At 35.8% G+C, this 16,986-nt stretch overlaps 1 protein-coding gene across 1 annotated transcript; it reads left to right on the top strand.

The window, feature by feature from the left end:
- Positions 1 to 13,571: 13,571 nt before the first annotated feature.
- Positions 13,572 to 14,830, top strand: LOC138873895 (uncharacterized). Its single transcript, XM_070152381.1, has 3 exons — positions 13,572 to 13,760; positions 13,823 to 13,934; positions 14,013 to 14,830. The coding sequence occupies exons 1-3, from the start codon at positions 13,572 to 13,574 to the stop codon at positions 14,828 to 14,830; spliced, it is 1,119 nt and encodes a 372-aa protein (XP_070008482.1).
- The last annotated feature ends 2,156 nt before the right edge of the window (positions 14,831 to 16,986 follow it).

The following is a 16,986-nucleotide window of genomic DNA, read 5'->3' as shown; positions in this document are numbered from 1 at the left end:
ATCAAGAAAGCACGATAAGAATTCAAGAATGTGAAGTTTTCCTAAAGGTTCTGTAGCCTCTCGAGGATAAATACAGACGTCTCTGTACCAATCCATGAGACTTTACTAAACCTGCTCATGACTCGTGAAACCTATGTAACCTAGGCTCTGATACCAACTTGTCACGACCCAAAATCCCAACCCGGTCGTGATGGCGCCTCTCGTGAGGACAAGGCTAGACAATCAGCAAAACAGTACATCTCTTTATAATAACTTAGCAGGAATAAGTCTAAATCATGGGCAATATAATCTTAAATGAGAAATAAATGTGATAGAACAAGGAAAACCGTCCCAACTCAGCCCGAAATCGGGGTGTCACAAGTCATGAGCTACTACATAGTTTACTAATATTTTATAAAGTCTGGAATTATCATAAATAACAAAGATAAGGGAGAAAACGGGGCTGCGGACGTCAACAGCTACCTCGTTACTCATAGTCACCGCCTGGTCTGGAAAGAATCAGCGCTCAGGAGCAAACTCAGCTCTGCCTGTATCTGCACACATGGTGCAGGGAGTAATGTGAGTACTCCGACCCAGTGAGTAATAAAAATAAATAACGACTGAAAACATGAAATCTCATAACGACTCAATATAGCGATATCCCAAGCAGTAAAATCAGTTATACAGTAAAATAGTGAGTATCAGATAATTATTCTTTTAAAACAGTAAAGACAAATAATTTCCACAGTAAGGATAAATCAAAAGCTTGCCCCTCGGGCTCAATATGTAAATCTCAGTATAGTATCAGCCCCTCGGGCTCACTCCCAACTCACCAGCACACAACATCAGCCCCTCGGGCTCACTCCCAACTCACCACACACAAGCAACGGCCTCTCGGGCCCACTCCCAACTCACCTGGGTACCCTGCACTCACTGGGAGTGTGTACAGACTCCGGAGGGGCTCCTACAGCCCAAGCGCAATATCAATAGGCCTGAAAGCCTTCACACATCACACACGAGGCCTGAAAGCCTCCTCATATAACCCTCGAGGCCTGAAAGCCTCCTCACATCACTCAACATATCATCACGTATGGCCCTCGGCCTCAATCAATCCAGAAAATAATCATAAGCCTCTTGAGCATCAGTAAAACAATAGTGCTCAGCTCAACAACATTATAAATATCATTAAATCTCGAGTTGAGTATAAATATAATTGAGTTCACAAAATAATATAATTCAATTGGACTGAGTTCAAATAATATTTCAATTCGTGAGGAAAATAGTGATGTAAATTTACAAAAGATTTCAGATAATTGGCACAAAGCCCAAATATGGCAATAAGCCCGATCATAGTGAAAAACAATAAATCTTTATCAATTACGCGGTAAAAATATCAACTGGGATGGACCAAGTCACAATCCCCAATAGTAAATGATCCCGCGCTCGTCATACAACGCGTGTCTCATCTCAACATAGCAGTATGTTGTGCAATCCAGGGTTTCAAACCCTCAGTGCATCATAAAATCATTACTCACCTAAAGACGGTCCAATGTCTACTCCGCTATACCCTTGCCTCTCGAATTTACCTCTTCGCGCGTCGAATCTAGTCAAAACCACAACGAATACATTACAATAGGCTAAGGGAATATAACCCAATCGAAAAGACTCGAAAAATATCAAAATTCACGAAATTCGCAAAACCCGAGCCCCGGGCCCACTTCTCGAAAAATTACGAAAGTCACATCACCGGATTCCTCGTCTCGCCACGAGTCCATACATATAAAAGTTACCAAAATCGGAGTTCAAATGACCCCTCAAATCTTCAAATCTTATTTTCAAATCCCTAGGCCTAAATCTTCAATTTACTCCTCAAAAACATGTAATCTAGTCGGATTATTTAATGATAATTCAATATTATGGAGTTGAAATAATCACAAGTGACTTACCTCAAGATTTTCCAAGATTTCTTGCTAAAAATCGCCCAAAATCCGAGCTTGGAAGTAAAAAAAAATGACCAAACTCGGACTGCTGGACATTAAATCTGTCCAGAAATTTTCGGTACAGTTCACGCGGGGCACTGTTCATGCACGTGAGGTCACTGTTCACTGTTAACCCGCACAGTTACTGTTCACGCGCGAGTACTGTTCACTGCTGCAGAAAATACAGCAGCTTTTAAGAAATTTGCAGCACAGCCATTTTTCACTAAAATGGCTCTAACTCCATCATACGAACTCGGAATTAGACGATTCTTGTTCCTATGAGTCACAAATAATAATATAAACATAATATTTCAATGAAACTCAATTCGGAGCTCGTTTGCCTAGTTTAATACTCATTTCGCTCGTTAAACAATTAACTCACATTTCACGTCAAAAACCCAATCGCGACTTGATGAAATTAAACCAAAATTTCCAGATCAGTCCTATAATTCATGATTTAAATTCTGGAAGTCTCGAAATCAAATTTGGATCTCTAGAACTAAAAATGAACCTTTAGATCATTACATTTATGCTCAAAACGGCAAAAATCTTCCAAAAATGACCCGTTGGGCATCCGAAACACACCCGAGGCCCCCGGGACCCCGACCAATAATACCAACCAGTCCCAAAATACATTACGGGCTTGCTCTAGGCCTTAAATCACATCAAACAATGCTAAAATCATGAATCAACCTCCAATCCAAGTTTTATGAACTTTAGAATTTCCAACTTCTATTTCCGATGCCGAAACCTATCAAATCACGTCCGATTGACTTCAAATTTTGCACACAAGTCCAAAATGACATAACGAAGCTACAAAAATTCTTGGAATTCCATTCCGACCGTCGGATCAAAATTTCACCAATTAATCGGAAATCGCCAAAATACTAACTTCGCCAAAATGAGCTAATTTCTTCACCGGACCTCCAAAATTAATTCCGATTGCGCTCCTAGGCCTTAAATCATCCCCCGAAACTAACCAAATCATCAGAATTCAATTCCGAGCCCTCTAACTCACAAGTCAACATCCAGTGACTTTTCCAAACTAATTCTTCCTTAAAGAGACTAATTGTCCCATTTCATACCAAACTCGATCCGAATTGACTCAAATTCACCAAGTACACATATTGAAACATGAATAAGCATTTAACGGGGAATATGGGACGAAAATACAGGAAACGACGGTTCGGGTCGTTACAATTCTACACTATTTGGCAAAACATATAAGGATTGTCTTAACCATTTGACCTTATTTCTTAAAAGATGTGAAGAAACAAACTTAGTTCTTAATTGGGAAAAATGTCATTTTATGGTTACGGAAGGAATTGTTTTAGGACATAAAATCACTGCTAAAAGGGATAGAATTTGATAAGGCAAAAATTAATCTTATAACAGGATTACCCCCTCCCACAACTGTGAAAGGAATTAGAAGCTTTCTAGGTCATGCAGGTTTTTACAGGCGATTCATAAAAGACTTCTCAAAGATTTCAAAACCGCTGACTAACCTCTTGATGAAAGACATTAAGTTTGATTTTTCAGGTGACTGTGTAAAAGCATTTTAAACCCTTAAGGAAAAGTTATCAACTGCACCTGTAGTTGTGTCCCCTGATTGGAACCAACCTTTTGAAGTCATGTGTGATGTTAGTGATACAGCAATTGTAGCTGTTTTAGGCCAAAGAAGGGATAAGATTTTTCGTCCCATTTACTATGCTAGTAGGACATTGAGTGAGACACAAGTGAATTATGCCACGACAGAAAAAGAGTTACTAGCAGTAGTGTTTGTAAGCACGTGATTTTTGCCCTATGAAAGAATTACTCCCAAAAAATTCAAAATAAAACGATTTTCCTTTGTGTGCAATTTTGAGAATTTTCGCGGCATTTTAGGATAATTATTTGTATTTGTCCATGCATGTTTATTTGTTAAATTAATAAAAAATACAAAAATATGTCACATTTGCATTTAGGATTTAATTCTACAATTAGGAGTAATTAAGTTTGTTTTACAAGAATGAAAATTACAAAAATATGCATCGTTTGCATTTTTAGCATTCAATGTCAAATTGTGCAATTTTGTTTTAATTGGTGTTTAATTATGTATGATAAATGTTGCTAGGAATTAGTTAGTATTTTTGATAAGTTAATTTAGTTTATAACTTAATTTAGAATTTTAGTTTTTAGAAAAATAAAAGAAAAGAGAGCAAAAAATAAAGGAAATCGGAATTGGGCCACCCTGGTTGGACCCAAAATCAGGCCCAAAACAACCCCCACAAATCTGGTCCAATTTGGTCAAACTTTGAGACGCCTCAAACGGTGTCGTATTGGCCCCTTTTAATCGGAGCCGTTGGATTAAATCGATCCAACGGCCAGGATTTCATCTCCCTACCCATTCCAAACCCGACCCATTACCTGGTTCGAACCGAACCCCAACCAAGGCCAAACGGCACCGTTCCACATTAAGTGAAAGATCCTGGCCATCGATCTCACTTCATCCAACGGCCAGGATCAAACCACCTCTTACGTATATAAGTCTAACCCCTTTACCCTGCCCCCTATCCGAACCCCCCCCCCCTTCCGTCGTCTCTCTTAGAGACAAGCCAAGCATCCCCATTTCAAACCCTAGCCGCCACCTCTCACTCTCGCCATAAACCCGGCAACCACAACGCCGATGACCACCAAAATAACACCCCTGATACACCCAACCACCCTGAACACGAATCCATTAGCATCTTGCCTCTAATCATTCCCCATCGTCTCTAATCTTCGTTTGAAGGTTCGAGCAAAACCCCGATCTACACCAACCAACCCCAGATTCACACCGGTCACTACCCTAGCCTCACTCGTAACCAAACCGATCTTGGTTTGGTTCGAATCTAGGTGGAGACCCTCAAGCCCTAAATCAGACCGTATAAACCCTAGAACACAAAGCCTTGGGAATCCGTCCAGTTTAAGCGGAGGGTTGGGGTCTAATAGACCTTAATCGAGGTGTTCTCAGTTGAGAACACTTCGATTAAAGTACGTTCGACCTCAAATGGTCAAATCCAGTTCAAGCCTGGGTCGTTTGTTTTTGAGCTTCCAAGGTAAGTTTTCTCTTTCCTTTTTGTTCTTGTTTGAATGTTGTTTGTGTTTGTTAACATGTTTAGTTAATTTATTGATTTTACTGATATTTTCTTTCAATTTTCTCCATCTTCATAAGGCCTTTTTTTTATTTGGTCGACTATTCTTCTGTCCATTGTTAAATGTGTGTGGTAAGATACATATTCGATTTGATTAATATCGCCGAGTGTTTAATTCATGTAGTTTCCGTGTTTTGTGCAAAGCCGCTAGAACCTGTTGGTGGCCTATTTGGTCTTATTTGTCTATCGATTAGTTGTTATATGTTATAACTAGTATAGTCGATTGGATAAATGTCGTCATTTAGTTTTACAGGGTTGAATATTCGAATAATCTGATGCATATAGCCTCACATTTTTTATCGAACCATTGTTTGAATTTAGCTATGAATTGGTTGTGGCTGCAGTGCAATTAGGAAATAGTTAGAAATTAGTCTTGGGCAGTTGTTGAGTTTGAACTTCCATAGGTTCAAACTTCAGGTTTCTGAAGCTTAGGGTAAAACAGTAATAACCAGGGGATTCAGGGTAGTTTGGGGATTGAAAAGATCAGAAATTGGTGGGCTGACAATAGGGTGTTAAAATACCATCAAACTGATATATTGTTTAAGGATAGTGGGGAACAAGATTTAATGGCATGGGGAGGTTGATTAAAATAAGTTAAAATACCCATAACTTTGATTAAAAAAAGAAAAACATGCAGTATGGGAGTCTGACAGGAATGTCATGGGCATTTTTATATAGTTTTAAGGGGGTATGGGCAAAGGGAGGAAGGCAGCTGGTGTTGGCCCTTTTTTGGCCCATAAATAGGTTCTTTTAGAACAAGGGAGAGGGTTGGTTTTTTCTGATCCTAAGAGGCCAGAGAAAAAAAAGAGGATTAAAACTGGAGATTTATCTTTAAAACTCCAGAGGAATAGAGAGAGTAGGCTAGAAGTTTCTACACTAAAGTTCAGTGGGTTTGAGATTTAAAGAAGGAAAATCTGCTTCACTTTTACTGTTGAAATCAGTATTTACCTCTGTTACTGTTGCATTGAGAGCTGTGGGAATTTTCTGAAAGTCTGCTGGTCTATCTCTTGTTGCAAACTCAAGTTTTGGTCATATTGTGGTGGTTTATATTGCTGTTTGGGTATTGGGGTTGCATTTTGGGATTTTCTGGTGCATTTGGTGTTGTTGCATGGTGTTTTCTGAAGCTACTGTTGGGTCTTAATCTATTGCTGGGCTATTTTGGCTACTGCTGTGTTGCTGAATTTGCTGTTGTGCTATTGCTACTGCTACTGCTGCTGACTTCTTTTCTACTCTGTCTCTGTTCCTCTACCAGGTACACGACTTTATCATGACTGTTGTAAGACGAAAAATGTGAAGCATGAATTCATGTGAAAGGTTGAAGTTGAAATGAAACCCAGAAAAGCAATCTGTTTGTTTAAAACTTGTTGTTACTGTTTTATTTAGTTCCTTAAAGCATTACTGAATCTGTAATTTGTAAAAATATAGTTTCGTCATTCTAGTTGTTTGTAAGGGACTACAGAAAACTGCTATGTGTTAGATCATGTATTGGAATAACGTAGTTTAGCTCGTATTCAATAAGAACTTGACCATGTAATGGATGTTGGATATAACTTCCGATAATTTGCAAAATAGCACTTGTGGTTTGATCCCTGAAATGGCTAGTAGGTTGTTAACTAATCTCGGATTATAGTATGATTGTTTGAGTTCTTGGTCAACTAGATCTTAGCATTAATCTTACCCTCAATTGTTACTTAAAAAGGTACTGCAACGCTTTAAAGAAAAAGAAGCGTAGTTGTAAGTCTAAGGTTGTTAGTTAAGGTAACAAGCAAGGATAGGCATGTGTGATTTGGTGAGTTAGCAATTTCTGGTGGCTTGAATCATGCCAGGATTACTGTACGTTTTACTCTGTAACGACATTTCAGAACTAATCAAATATGCAAAAGTTATTAAAGGGCCCAGACTTTTCAAGCATGTAAACTAATTAGGACTTGTCTTCTTTCATGTTTAGAGACAAATTTACCTTAGTCACTTTTAGGATTGCCCTTTTAATAATAATAATGAGATGAGCCTCGCCAAATAAAACGCACAGATTGCGGGGCCCTCATAAAATGTATGTGTTAATTACTTAGAACTCGGGATCGGCCGCTTAGCGAACTTCACGGCCTTTTTCCCAAAATAACCACGCGTTAGTCTCTTTAGGCGCGCATTTTAATAATCTTACCTTCTTAAACTCGGGTGTGCATTTCATGCGACCCAAATCCAAATCCCAAAACATTGAATAAAAATGTGTTCCGGATTGCGGGTGCATTTCATGTGACGCAATCCAAAGACATGTTTTTAAACGATGTTCACATTCTTTTAAAAAATATAATAATAAAAGCGGTAAAGAGTTAAAACTTGCACATGAGCTCATAATTGTATAAAAATCAGATAATCAAGCCGAATATAACAGTTGAGCGACCGTGCTAGAACCACGGAACTCGGGAATGCCTAACACCTTCTCCCGGGTTAACAGAATTCCTTATCCGGATTTCTGGTTCGCAGACTGTAATACAGAGTCATTCTTTTCCTCGATTCGGGATTAAATTGGTGACTTGGGACACCCTAAATCTCCCAAGTGGAGACTCTGAAATAAATAAACAAATCCCGTTTCGATTGTCCTTTAATTGGAAAAACTCCTTCACCCCTCGCGGGAACGGAAAAAGGAGGTGTGACAGTGTTTGCTTTTGATAAGTTTTGCTCCTATTTGATAGGTACCAAAGTCACTGTTTTTACTGATCATGTAGTTTTAAAATACCTCTTAGCTAAGAAAGATGCTCGACCTAGATTATTAAGATGGATTTTACTTCTGCAAGAATTTGACCTTGAGATAAAAGATAAAACAGGGACAGAGAACCAAGTAGCTTACCATTTGTCTAGATTAGAAAATCCTCCTCTTGAGTTAATTGAGATAAAAGAAGAATTTCCTGATGAACATATTTTTTCAGTTGACACAATTGTGACTCAACGACCATGGTTTGCAGATATCGTGAATTACTTGGTTGGAAAGTGGATATCGCAAGATTACTCTTACCAGCAAAGAAAAAAGCTTATATCTGATGCAAAGTATTATCTGTGGGATGAACCTTACTTATTCAAATATTATGCAGATAATATCATTAGAAGGTGCGTACCTGAAGAAGAGATGAATAAAATTCTATATCACTGTCATGATGGAGCAATTGGGGGACATTATGCAGCAAATCGAACAGCTTTTAAAGTTTTAGAAGCCGGATTCTTTTGGCCCACACTCTTTAAAGATGCCCGAGAATATGTAGCACAATGTGACAGGTGTCAGAGAACAGGTAATATCACCAAGAGAGATGAGATGCCACTGCAATCAATACAGGTATGTGAAATATTTGATGTTTGGGGAATAGATTTATGGGTCATTTTCCTTCTTCTCACTCTTATGAATATATCCTTGTGGCTGTGGATTACGTGTCAAGATGGGTTAAAGTCATCCCTACAAGAAAGAATGATGCTCGTACAGTGTGTAATTTTCTTAGAAAAAATATTTTTACCAGATTTGGCACACCGCGAGTCATCATTAGTGACCAAGGAACTCATTTAATCAATAGGCAATTTTTTGCTTTACTGTCAAAATATAATGTGACTCACAAAACAGGAACACGATATCATGCTCAAACTCAAGGGCAAGTTGAGGTTTCCAACCGCGAGTTAAAAAGAATTCATGAAAAAACGGTTGGAATCTCAAGAAAAGACTGGGCTTTAAAATTAGATGATGCATTATGGGCGTATCGAACGGCTTTCAAAATGCCAATTGGAACATCTCCATATAGATTAGTCTTTGGAAAAGCTTGTCATTTGCCCGTAGAATTAGAACATAAAGCTTTTTGGGCATTGAAAGCACTGAACTTTGATTTAACCTCCGCTGGTAAAAATTGATTTATTCAGGTTAATGAATTGGAAGAACTGAGATTGGGAGCCTATGAAAATGCTAAAATATTTAAAGAAAAAACAAAAATATGGCATGACAAGTTGATCCGACCAAAGAGTTTCAAAATTGGAGATCAGGTACTTCTTTACAATAGCCGACTCAGGTTATTCCCGGGAAAATTAAAATCCAGGTGGACGGGTCCTTACAATGTTATAGGTGTTACTCCGTACGGGGCTTTTGAAATTCTGAAAAATGGAGGCGACAAGTTTAAGGTAAATGGTCACAGGCTAAAATTGTACTATGGAAGACATTTTGAACAACATCTATCGGTTACTTTGATAGACTGATGAATTATGCAATTAATAAGTTGAGATGACGACGTTAAACTTCGAACTAAGATACAAAACCCGTAGCCATTGAGGGAGAAGCAGTGGAGCTTCATAAGCCCGACATAGATTTGGGTAATTAAATGTTTAATCAATTGATCTGGTCAATATCCAGGTTATTGTACAATCAGAACATCTCATGAAGGCCTCTACAACAACAGAGTCACCTGTGCAGGAGTAACTCCATGGTGATCGGTATGCCTAAGTAACTGGTTGATTAACCATTTAATGAATTAATTCAAAATGTTGGCACAGGTATATTTGTTGGTTTATATTTAAACCAAAACCAAATGACTAATAAGGTCTTAAATTAGTCAGTCTATTACATATAAAAACATGTGTTGTCACACACTCTTTCAAGTTTTTTTCTACTCTCTCCCTATATATATATATATATATATATATAACCATCTTTTATTTTATTCTTAATTGTTGTTCTTGTACAATATTAAAGTTTCAAAGTAAAAGTTTACATATTTTTCAAACATAATTTTTTTCATTTATGTCATATAACTTCCAAGTTTGTGATTTTATTTTTGTGAAGGCAAGAACGAGTATCTCCAAATCTGAGAAAGTGTTGGAACTGAGAAGCATTATGATCTCAATAGGTAGAATCAATAAAATTCTGCTAGAACTTGCCCCAAATGTCTATCAAGGCGAAATTCTAGACAACACTATTTTTAGCATGAAATTAGGCTTTCTTTGACACCTTTTTTAGCCTATCTATTTTTAACCACAAATATTTATATTTTACCTTTTAGCACCAAACTTTAAGCCCCTCATCCCCCTCCCCCCCAAAAAAAAGAAAAGAAAAAAAAAAAGAGAGTGATAAACCATCTTTTATTGATACACCATATTGGTTTACCTTACAAAAAGATTGATACTACTCCTTCCCGCTATAGTTGAGCAAAAATAATTATTAAAGCAAGCGATGAATGAATACTTATGGAGTAAATGTTTTATATTACTCTTAAAAAAAAAGAGGAAAACAAGGTGTATATACCTGTAAAAAAATATTATTGGTTCGAGAAGCTTGAATTTAAGAAATCTATTGAGAGAAATGATGAATTAAGTGATGTTAATTATGAAATTGGAGACCGGGACCTTTAGCCCAATCTCTAGAGTTATTTTCTTGTGTTGAGTTGTACATAGTTACTTTGATAAAATAATTGGCTCTCATAATAAAGTTGGATGGAACAAAGTCACTAAAAATATATCCTTTTACCTTAGCAACATTAAGCCTATAATTACAAGCCTGAAAAAGTCCTAAAATAATTTTAGAAATTAGTGTTGATTCTACATTAGTGGAGACTGACATGAAGGGCAAGCCTATGGACAAAATTTGAGAACTCGAAATTGTAATCATAATGTTATCAATCTCAAAAGGTTCATCAAAAGAAGAGTTGAAAGTTTTTGTCAAACAAAAGCAGAAGCAGAAACAAGGTATAGATTTGGTGACTTGAAAAATTTATAGGTTTTGAATTTTATGTGAAACTTTATTTTTTTACTTTTCAACTCTACAAGAAATAACAATTATTAATAAAATTACTGCCTCGAGGACGAGCAAGGATTCAAGTGCGGGTAAGTTTGATGACTATAAAATATTCATATATTATATACTTAAAAATAAATTATTTTAAATAATATATATATATATATATATATATATATATATATAATATGTCAATTATCTGTATTTTCTAATAGTATTTTGCAGGAAATAAAAATATCATGATAAAGCAAATAAAGGAATAAAAAGAGAAGCACGAGGCATCATGGCAATAGAAGCACGACGCATCATGGCAAAAGAACCACGAGGCATCGTGGCACCTTATGAGATTTGTTTCTATAAATAGGATGTTTGTGTTGAAAGGGGAAATGGATCATACGTGCCTAATTAGAAACTTTTCTCTAGCTTTGGTCTTTACTTCTCTCTTTATCTATTTCATTTTATCTTCTAGTCTTTGAATTTTCTAAGAGTGTTGATAGTATTTTAATTCTTTGTGAGATTTAAATACTCCATAATGGAGTAATCTCTTTTGTTGGGATAGTTGATGAAGCTCAATAGCGTTATAATATTAATCTCAATTTTACTACATGCTTGACCTGAAACTTTCTAATTATATTTCTATATTGTGCTGGAATACTAGTTTTAATTAATTATTATCACTTCTATCTATTTATTCTCCAAAGTTAGTTGTATGTCAATTTTGTAATTCTCACGAAGCAAAATTAATATACGATAACTATTGGGTAAAATAATGGAGTGAGAGTAATTCTTTTTAAGCTATCATTCCAAGTCTGTAATCCTGCTTACTTCCATTCTAATTCTAACGGAGGAGTTGTAGTTGGCAAGATTATTGATTTTAAGTAAAAAGTAATCGCAAGAGGTTTTTGCTATCTTTTAGCATAATTCAGGCAAGAAAATTATTTCGGTTTAATCATTACAAGTAATATATCAATTGATTTACATAACCTCGCGGAGTGTTGTTAATTGATTATTTCTTAGTGAGAAAAATATAATTGTATTAGCAATAAACAGTTATTCCTAAGAGATATATATGTAAAAGCTAAGATTTTATTATTATCACGCTAACGAGTGAATTCAATGATTCCTAACTCTTTTTAAATATAAATCTTCCGAAAGTTATTTAGTTTCAACTTAAGCAATTTAAATTTTCAACAAACAAAACTTCATCAATTTGATTCTCTCAAATAGTAGTAAGAACATTATAAATTTGCTACTAGATTCTTCAATCTCTATGGGACGATATCATAAACTATACTAGAATTTGATAGAGTACGAGTAGCAAAATCTTATACGCATTGGCCTCGTCAAAATTTTTGGCGCTGTTGTCGGGGATTTGCACAAGTCTACTTCAGACTAAATATTTTGTTACTAATTTGGAAACTTACTATTAGTATTATTATCTTTGCTATCAATGTTTACTAAATATTACTACTATTACTTTTACTATTACAAGTACTAACATCTTATACAAGTGTTATTATCATTTATCCTTCTTATCATCATTATAGCATAGCAGTCACAATTATTAATACTAGTACTACTTGTAACTATATTCCATATTAGTATTATATTATTATTTTCCATCATTAATTACTGTTACTACTAACTGATTTCGTTTACCATTTTTTTTCATAACTCTATTGCTAATTAGTACTAATATAATTACTATTATCATATACTACTACTACCACTACTACTAATAATAATAATAATAATAATAATAATAATAATAATAATAATAATAACAACTACTACAACAATAACAACATTATCATACTACTATTTTTATTTGATCGCTTATTATTTTTGTCATCTTTGTTGTCCTTGTTATTCATCACTTTCTTTTAATTATTTTCTTCTAAGTACTACTACTACTACTACTACTACTACTACCACCACTTTAGGAGTTAAGTTCAGTTTATTTTTTTTTAGAATTTTGAGTAGTTTATGAACCGCTCTTCTATAAAAGAGTTGGTCAATTACGATCCTGAAATTGAAAGATTTCTTCGATTACGCAGGAAAGGATAAGCATTATCTTCCCAAAGCATAGCTTGTGAAGGTAAGGAGAATCAGGAAGTAGAAAATATCAACCCACGCGAAGTACCACCACCAGTACAAATAGAGGATCAATTTGATGAAGTGGCGCCAAGGCCAGCAAACAGAATCCTAAGGGATTATGCTAGACCTGACTGCTTCAACTATGAATCTAGTGTCAGAAAACATCCAGTGGCAGCCAACAACTTTGAAATCTGGACTGGCCTGATTCAAACAATTCAACAATCTTGCATCTTCACTGGAGACGCAAGTGAAGATCCACACAGTCATTTAATTGACTTTTTGGAACTTGTTGAAACAGCTAAGTATAATGGAGTACCTCCTAAAGCTATCAAGTTAAGGCTATTTCCTTTCTCTTTAAAAAGAGATGCCAAGACTTGGTTGCGAAGTTTGCCACAAGGTTCCATTACCACATGAGATCAAATGACTCAGAAATTTTTCAATAATTATTTTTCCCCTGCTAAAACCACAAAGTTAAGACAAGACATATCTAATTTCTTGCAGACTGACACAGAGTCAGTTTATCAAGCTTGGTAAAGGTTAAAAGCAATATTAAGAAAATGTCCACACCACGATATTCCTGAACATATGCAATTGTATATTTTTCATCACGGGCTAAAACACTCTTCTAGAAATGTGATAGATGTAGCTGCAGGAGGTTCAGTAATGGAAAAAACAACAGAGGAAGCGTTGCAATTGTTGAATGAAATTTCTAAGAATGTCATCCAATGGCCATCTGAGCGTATAATTATCAAAAAGGCCGCTACAGTAAATCAGGTTGATGCTTTACACTAACACAGCAAAATGTTTCTTTGGCACAAAAGTTTGAAACTTTTCAGGTGAATACACAACAACCAAGCCAATCTGAGGCTTGTGACATGTGTGGAGGAAATCATCAGAACCATGAATGTCAAGCAACCAATCACAATGATGAACATGTCAATGTCATCGGTTACAAGCAGTATCCTTTTGGAAGTCCAATGGCACAGAAACATCCAGGATTTTAATGGAGCAATCCAAATGGTGCAGAGAACTCTCAAAGCTTCCAGAAGAAACAAATACAGGGTCCACCCGGATACCAGAATCCAAACCATGGTCAATCAAACTTTAGACCTTATCAACAAGCAGGGCCTTATCAGCAAAGGCCTCAACAAGCTCATTCAAGTCTTGATGATCTTATGTATAAGTATATTAAGGTCACTGATGAAAAGATGGAGAGCCAAAATTCATCCCTCAAAAATCTGGAAATACAGTTGAGCCAATTGGCAGCTCTTGTTTCAAAAAAGATTCAAGGTCCCTTACCAAGCAATACAGAGAAAAACCCAAAAGAGCACCTTAAGGCCATCACCTTACGATCAGGTAAGGAGCTTGATGAACCTTATGCAGACCAGTCAGAACAACAGGTAAACAACGGTAAGAATGTTGAAATACCCTCTGAACCATCTCAAAAGAATGAAGTCAAGAAAAAAGAAGAAAACAATATTGAAAAATTGACTCCTCTCCCTGTGAATATTCCCTTTCCACAAAAAATGAAAAGAGAAAAGCTTGACAACCAATTCGCAAAATTTTTGGAGATTTTAAAACAAATTCACATCAATATTCCTTTTACTGATGCTTTGTTACAAATGCCTTCATATTCCAAATTTTTAAAGGAAATTTTGTCAAGTAAAAGAAAATTAGAAGAAGTTTCTATGGTAATGCTTACGGAAAAATGCAGTGCTATACTTCAAAATAAGCTACCACAAAAACTTGGTGATCCAGGCAGTTTTACAATTTCATGCACTTTGGGAGGAGTATGTTTTGAAAAAGCACTTTGTGATTCTGGAGCTTCAATAAATTTAATGTAATTTTCTATATTTAAAACATTAGATCTTGGTGAAATAAAAGACACAAGTGTTTCTCTTCAGTTTGTAGATTAAAGTACTAAGAAACCTAAGGGAATAATTGAAAATGTACTCGTAAGAGTAGATAAGTTTGTTTTCCCTGTAGATTTTATAGTACTTGAAATGAAAGAATGTCCTAATGAACCAATAATTTTAGGTAGACCATTTCTTGCTACAGGAAGAGCAATTATAGATGTTCATCAAGGACAATTAATTTTAAGAGTTGATGAAGAAAGAGTCATATTTGATATGCAAAAGATACTAAGATATTCAGGAGATGAAACATCATCTTCATGTTTTTCCATTGACATGATTAGTTATCTTACAGATGAATTCAAAGATGATCAATTAATTCCAAATTCAATGGAAAGATGCTTGATCAAATCAGGCACCACACATGACGATGATCCCACCATCAGAAAAGAAGCTGAAATATTGGACAAAGATTCAGAATAAGAAGAAATGAAATCCGAAAAAGTTCAATCAAAAATTGAACTCAAAACTCTCCCTTCTCATTTGAAATATGTTTATCTTGAGCAAGAATTATTCCCAATAATTATTTCATCTTCTCTTACTGCAGAACAAGAAAATAGTTTGATTAAAGTATTGAAAGCACACAAAGGAGCCTTGGGGTGGACTGTAGAAGATATTAAAGGGATTAGTCCGGCTATTTGTACACACAGAATCCTCATGGAGGATAGCTACAAGCCAATAGTCCAGCCACAAAGAAGATTGAATCCAGCAATACAGGAAGTAGTGAAAAAAGAGATCTTAAAGCTGTTGGCAGCAGGTATTAAATACCCCATTTCTGATAGCCCGTGGGCAAGTCCCGTTCAGGTAGTACCAAAGAAAGGAGGTATGACAGTTATAAAAAATGAAAAAAATGAGCTCATACATACCAGGACTATTACATGATGGAGAGTCTGTATTGATTACAAGCGTCTCAATGATGTCACTAGAAAAGATCATTTTCTTTTGCTGTTTATTGATCAAATGTTGGAAAGAATTGCTGGATATGGTTTTTATTGTTTTCTTGATGGCTATTCAGGATATAATCAGATACTAGTTGCACCAGAAGATCAAGATAAGACAACCTTCACATGCCCTCATGGAACATATGCCTATAGGAGAATGCCATTTGGTCTGTGCAACGCCTCTGCTACATTTCAGCATTGCATGTCGGCAATTTTTGCTAACATGACTGACAAATTTCTTGAAATTTTTATGGATGATTCTACACTATTTGGCAAAACATATAAGGATTGTCTTAACCATTTGACCTTAGTTCTTAAAAGATGTGAAGAAACAAACTTAGTTCTTAATTGGGAAAAATATCATTTTATGGTTACGGAAGGAATTGTTTTAGGACATAAAATCACTGTTAAAGGGATAGAATTTGATAAGGCAAAAATTAATCGTATAGCAAGATTACCCCCTCCCACAATTGTGAAAGGAATTAGAAGCTTTCTAGGTCATGCAGGTTTTTACAGATGATTCATAAAAGACTTCTCAAAGATTTCAAAACCGCTGACTAACCTCTTGAAGAAAGACACTAAATTTGATTTTTCAGGTGACTGTGTAAAAGCATTTGAAACCCTTAAGGAAAAGTTATCAACTGCACCTGTAGTTGTGTCCCCTGATTGGAACCAACCTTTTGAGGTCATGTGTGATGCTAGTGATACATCAGTTGGAGCTGTTTTAGGCCAAAGAAGGGATAAGATATTTCGTCCCATTTACTATGCTAGTAGGAAATTGAGTGAGACACAGGTGAATTATGCCACGACAGAAAAAGAGTTACTAGCAGTAGTGTTTGTTTTTGATAAGTTTCGCTCCTATTTGATAGGAACCAAAGTCACTGTTTTATCTGATCATGCAGTTTTAAAATACCTCTTAGCTAAGAAAGATGCTCGACCTAGTTTATTAAGATGGATTTTACTTATGCAAGATTTTGACCTTGAGATAAAGGACAAAAAAGGGACAGAGAACCAAGTAGCTGACCATTTGTCTAGATTAGAAAAACCTCCCCTTGATTTTAATGAGATAAAAGAAGAATTTCCCGATGATCATATTTTTTCAGTTGACACAATTGTGACTTAACCACCCTGGTTGGCAGATATCGC

Source organism: Nicotiana sylvestris, chromosome 7, assembly GCF_000393655.2.
Source record: "Nicotiana sylvestris chromosome 7, ASM39365v2, whole genome shotgun sequence".
NCBI lineage: Eukaryota > Viridiplantae > Streptophyta > Magnoliopsida > Solanales > Solanaceae > Nicotiana > Nicotiana sylvestris.
This window is presented reverse-complemented; position numbering and strand designations above follow the sequence as displayed.

Excerpts from the sequence above, each read along its gene's own strand:
- LOC138873895 (XM_070152381.1), top strand. The coding sequence starts at position 13,572 with ATGCAATTGTATATTTTTCATCACGGGCTAAAACACTCTTCTAGAAAT. Across the intron at positions 13,761-13,822 it reads AGGCCGCTACAGTAAATCAG|GTGAATACACAACAACCAAG; the intron begins GTTGATGCTTTA and ends GAAACTTTTCAG. Across the intron at positions 13,935-14,012 it reads TGAACATGTCAATGTCATCG|AGAACTCTCAAAGCTTCCAG; the intron begins GTTACAAGCAGT and ends CAAATGGTGCAG.